Source organism: Ambystoma mexicanum, chromosome 2q (genome assembly GCF_040938575.1).
Source record: "Ambystoma mexicanum isolate Mex_15411 chromosome 2q, UKY_AmexF1_1, whole genome shotgun sequence".
NCBI lineage: Eukaryota > Metazoa > Chordata > Amphibia > Caudata > Ambystomatidae > Ambystoma > Ambystoma mexicanum.
This window is the reverse complement of record NC_090924.1, coordinates 498,628,191-498,634,190: the sequence shown is the minus strand read 5'-3', so window position 1 is coordinate 498,634,190 and position 6,000 is coordinate 498,628,191. Positions and strand designations below refer to the sequence as shown.

General features: G+C 42.3%; 1 protein-coding gene across 1 annotated transcript in view; it reads right to left on the bottom strand.

The window, feature by feature from the left end:
• Positions 1–792: 792 nt before the first annotated feature.
• Positions 793–6,000, bottom strand: part of MRM2 (mitochondrial rRNA methyltransferase 2) — a 141,447-nt gene continuing 136,239 nt past the window's right edge. Inside the window, exon 3 of the mRNA XM_069647620.1 lies at positions 793–1,402. Within this exon, the coding sequence (XP_069503721.1) occupies positions 960–1,402 (443 nt within the window). The 3' untranslated portion in view covers positions 793–959. The remainder of the gene's footprint in view (positions 1,403–6,000) is intronic.

Here is a 6,000-nt window from a genome sequence, read left to right as displayed (position 1 = left end):
GCTCGTCCCCTCCGTCGAAGATCTTGCTCGGCGGAGACAGCATCACCACTGCGTCGAGGGAGGGATCGATATATTAAATCTTTAAACGGGAAAAGACGACCAAAGGTCGAGGAGATGGAATGTGCAATGTCTCTCGAGTAGCTCCGCGTAAAGGCGACCAGTAGCTGGGCGGAAAAAAACAATCTGAGGGACCTCGACGCGTGAGGGATTGTGGGTACAACACACGTCACTATAGGGATAGTATTTCAGACACGCCCGGTCGACGTCCCTTTTCGACTACGAAAAAACAAGATGCAATACTCCGCAGTGACCACTAGATGTCGGACCTATGCACAGCATGTGATTCTAAGCAGATTAACAAGCATCAGAAATATATATATGGGTTAAAACCAACAGCTGTTATCTAAAGTATCATGTATCATTGCTGCGTGGCCTGTGAATTGCATCCTCACCTAGCTGAGATAACAGAGCACAACCATGAACCAACTACACACGTAATGGTGTTGGAGATGATTCCACAACACGTGCCACCTATGGGGCAGTGTACACACACACACACTAAACAGAGGCACAAGTGTTGGGGAAGGTGTAAGCTCTGATCACCTACATCGACCCCCCCACCCCACGAAGGTCCTACTGTTACAACATATTGGTAGAATGCAAAGACATAAGTAAATTGTATGCCTTCTGGTGGTACTTATCTTGGAGCCATCAGTCTTCAACAACTGCTCCTAACATCATTGCATTACAACTGACAACCAGCATACGTCACCAATGAACCCAAGTCAGCCATCACCGGAAAGAGATTGTATATTTGACACACGCTGTGAATTATAAATTTAGCATAACCAAAAAAGCAGTTTATGTACAACAAAGAAAGCCATTACATGAAATGTATCTTTGATTCAATGTGCAGCAAAGTCAATCATGTCAACTATTGTATAAAGGAAAATTGCCATTTAATTTTCCAAATATTTCTTGTTTTCTTTATAACTTTTTGCTAGGAAGAATGTCTCTGCAGATTCTTTCCGGCTGGCTTGTGGTTTCAATGTCCTTACACTGCTGAAGCACTGAGCCAGTCTCTTTTGCAGCATTTGGCTTTCACTACCATCCCAAAGTTTACACAAGACTGTACCACCCGGGCGCAAGATGCTCTGTGCTAGGTCAAGGAGGGACAGGCACACAGCAACAATCCTCCTGTGGTCCAGGTCTCGGATTCCAGTAGCATTCGGAGCCATGTCACTCAAGATAACGTCTGCCATCCCTCCTGGAAGGATATTTTTTATTTTATATTGGGTGTCCAGATCTGTGATGTCAGCATTTGACAGGAAGATGGCTCCATTCAAAGGAGACAAATGTTGAAGATCCACTCCGACTACAAACCCAACACTAGCCTTCGGATCTGCAACAAAAAAAACATGGCATTTTTTAGTTACTGCTCAAAAACGCAGGCAAATGTTCAGCTTCTGAAACTATTTGATGGCGCAGACAACATAGGAAGCACATTTATTTTTGAACAAAACATTTTCTGACAAGACTGCTCCAGCGCAGGCATACCGAAACCTGACAATTGCAAACAAATACATTTTCAAGTATTGAAAAAGGTTTGAGCAGCAGTTGCTAAAGACAGCTTCTGGGTATTGTGCATCACGATGTGAGAAGAATCTACATCTGTGGAATTAAGACCTAGTAGATGGGGTGCTACAAATCTAACTTTCACATTACATGCAAAACTACACCATTTGTTCGTTCTTCTCTAAATATGTTATAGATTTGCCCCAATGCCCATGTATAATCCTTTCAAAAACACACATATTGAATGTCCCATATTTATCAATGTATGGCGCCATGAGGCCTGGGAGTCAAAAGTGGCTCCCGATGAACCAATTACTTAGCCGTGGTAATGTTCTTTCTGATGGATGTTCCTCCCATGGATTCCTCATTTTAGATATGCGTTTCCTGCCTTGCAGTTCTCTCGAAACTATTTCAACAGCAGGGGACGCCATGCAGCATCGGCATTGATGTCCCTCGATGGTTTCCATTACCGCTTCCGGACAAGACGTTGACGATGGTATAAATAGCATGCACTGTGCCCAGTTACCTCATTTCCTAATTTTTTCTTCTCCCCGTGCCCAGCCGTCTTGTGGAGAGTAATGTAACCCGGTATGGGGATTGAAAGAGAGAAGAAATGAGAATTTTCTCGTAGTCAGAGGGGTAGGCTAGGAGGGTGATGAGGATTCTGATGAAGGAACATCCATCAGAAAGAACATCACATGGGGTAAGTCATTTGTTCTTCTATTGGATTGTGTCCTCCCATGGATTCCTCATTTTAGAAAGACTCTGATAGCAGTTTTACAGATCATGGTGGGGTAAGCAGACTCTTATGATTGTTTAATTAGTACATAATGTTGTGCAGAGCCACTCATCGAAATTGAACATCCTGACCAGACAGGGTATCTAAGCAATAGTGTTTTGAAAATGCATGATGGGAGGACCACGGTGCAGCACTGGCTCACCTTGTTGCAAAGCCAAAGTAATCGCCACTCCCCTGGTGGAATGGGCTCTTAAATTATAAAGGGACCTCCTTGCCAGCAATGGTGAAGCATTCCGAATTGCATAGGACAATATATCTTGAAAGAGTCTGCTTGGTCACACCATTGCCTAGTTTGTGACCAGAGTAGCCAATTAATAGCTGATCATCTTCTCTAATATTTTCCATTGTTGTGATGTAAAAGTTAAGAGCTCTTTTTGGGTCAAGACTGTGGAATTGCTCTTCATCCTTAGACGGGTGAGCAGGGGGTAAATAAAGTAGTGTAAGGAACTCATGGTGACAACAGTAAAGACAGACACGAGATCATTGTTCAAGGGTGCTTATTAAACTGTAAAAGCAGGGTGGAAAAACACCTAAGCGAAATCTAAATATAAGATGGGAGCAAGCGTAGAAAATCAAATGAAAAAAAAGGCAGTCCTTGTGGCATCTTGTCAAAGTAAAAGGCCTATAGTAAAATAATATATTGCCAATTCCTTACAGCAAATTTACAAAAGGAATGTGGGATAGGATTTCAATAAAGAAAGAAGTGTTCACAAATAATAAGTCAGGATGTGATTGACAGGGTTCTCCCATCCCCACGTTTTGAGCACGGGACAAGGCGGATTTCCTGATTACAGACCACACTCTAGCTTTCCCAGCACAAGCCACCCATTCAGCACCAGCTATCAGGTTATTCAATGGTTAAGTCTCTTTTCAATAAAAGTATCTTGCCTTCGAGGTCTGATGTTCTCAACAAACAAACACAAAGTTCAGAGGTTGGGCCGCAAGGAGTTTTTATTAGGCGCATGCGAGGAAGGGTAATGGTCATTGAGAACCCACAAGACCGTTATTAAACATGCATGCACACAGAATTCATTAATTCATTCATTTTTATGCAGCATGAGAACCATAAAAGTACATCACAACAAACTGTAAAAATGCAGATTAAAAATGATAAAAAGGGAATTCTACGTTCATTGTAAAAAAATACAAGTATACAAATACAGTAGTATACATTATAACCAAGATTTAAACATTGCACTTTTACTTTCTATGATGTCTCAACCTTTGTCCTCAAGATAGGAAGACAGGGGAGAGTATTTACGCGCAGCCCCTAAAAATAATTATATTTTTGTAATGTGGGGTTCTAATCCTCATGCAAGTTTAACCACTGTCCACAATAGGGCCTCACAAACAGCATAACCCCATTGTTTACAAGACAACTTAAGGAGAGCATAGATACACACATGTTGCTTATATGCTTGCTTTCTTTTTTGAGCTTTCTATCCATGCTCAATGGATATATTTGGAAACTCTAAAGACTGTCCATATATCATCCACACTTTTACACATGTCTAGAGTTTTAGGTATGGTACGCATTCTTGCTGTTCTTAAATTAGGTTTAAGAATGTTCCCAGTCCCTGAGTCGCTGTACATAAAAATATAAAAATGGGCTACCATCTCCTCACAAGTACTACAATGTGTGCAAAGTCATGAGTTCCCTTCAACACAGTAAACGTGTCCAACTTCAGCGTGCTGAGGCGTAAGCTAATATACAATGCACGTGCATATGGCGGTTTAATAAAGTTAAGATATTTCTCAAAAATGAATTCTCTTTTCATCCTCGAGTAACTCTAAGCAGATTTCAATTTACTATAGCATTCCATCATGTTCTCCCTGTGGTAGTCGACACAAAGCTTGTTTTTTATTATATTAGGACCGTTTATTGATCTGGGCAGGACCTAACCACAATCCCTTCTCATTCAAATCTCTCAGGCCTTTTTTAACTTGGACAATCCATGGCAGATTCATGCTACCTTCCAAGCTCAATAGTTATGTTAAATCATTCCGAAAGTCCTCACAAGCTGGTGCCTGCCACAGCTGCAACCAACATAGTATCGGCTTTGTTGCAGCAGTTACATTAATGGGGCACAGATTAATTTCCAGGTGTAGCAGGTCATTCGACGTGCCCTGTGGTAACAAAAGGAGTGACTTTACATTTGTAACCCCCATACCTCCACCCCAGAAAGTTCAGCTGATGTAGCCTGCTATGCATATAAATCCAGGGCTGGTTTTATTGCCCCTGTGCCATGTCTATTTAAAAGAGTCTGAATCGCGCCACTGTATTTCTCTACGGTGGCCGATGATTTTGCCACCTGGCTGGTCCAATTACCATTTTCGTGGAAATGGATCCCAAGATAATCGTACATTGCCGCTTGCTCTAGAGCAATAGCCTCTACCATGGCTACTCATTTTTGGTGCTTCCCAAATTTGGGCTTAAAAACCAGGGTCTTGGTTTTTTCTGTATTCAATATAAAACTCATCTCCCTGCCTTCCGCAAGGAGAGGGTTGATGACCTCTATACAGATGCAAAATAAGAGGTGCCAAAACACACCCCTGGCAGACTCCTTTGGTCACATCAAACTGGGCAGTGATTTCTCCTCCCAGGCCAACTCGTACCACTGGCCTATTATTCCGATATAAGGACTGCACAGTACTAACCAAGATTTTAGGCATATTTCTTTTAGCAAGTACTTGCCAAAGGAGATTTTGTGATACACAATCAAAAGCTGTACTTAAGTCCAAAAAGGTGGCAACACTCATGTTTTTGACAGAGCTCCTAACGTTAAGAGGTAAGAATGGGGTTCAAGTACCTCAGCGCTCTGGGAGACGAACTGATTCTCCAGGCTTCTCTAGAAATGGCACGCCAAGTAGTGCACAATGCCATGGATAGAGAGAATTCCAAAACAAGCCCGACAGACACCACTAGACCGCCAGCACACTGCGATCAAGCAGATCGAGCACATAAGGCAAAGGTAGGAAAATACACCAAACCAATCAAGGTAAAATCTGAAGGCAAGACAAGAAAAATGAAAGTCTGCCTGCTCAACAAGCATGCACAAGATGTACATGACTTAATTACAGAGGAGGACATCGATATAGCCTGTATCACAGAAACATGTTTGCAGGATCCTGTAGGACCAACATGTGCCACAGCAGTTCCAGAGGGTTATGTGATGCATCATAAAGAAAGGGAAATTGGCATGGGAGGGGGAGTTGCCATAATCACCAGAAACTCGATTCAAATGTTTCCAGCAACCACCTCAAGTAATGGCTGCGAAATACTCCATCTCAAATACACCCCAACAGACAACCACTGTTTGAACATCATCCTCTTACAGAGACCACCATCCCCGATTTCGGAGTTTAATGAAGACATAACAGCAATTAAACTCCTTGAAGGGCCCCAACACCGCAACACTGGTCTTGGGGGACTTTGGTACATGAACCCCAAGGATAAAGACGCCATCGACTTAGAGAAAATCTTTAACAACATCGACTTTAGAGTTAGAAACACAGAACCTACCATTGAAAATGTTAACCAACTCGATTGGCTAATCACCAACTATTTGGAGACAAGTCACTTTCAAACCAAACCATGTATTTGGTCAGACCACTCCATCATCCTC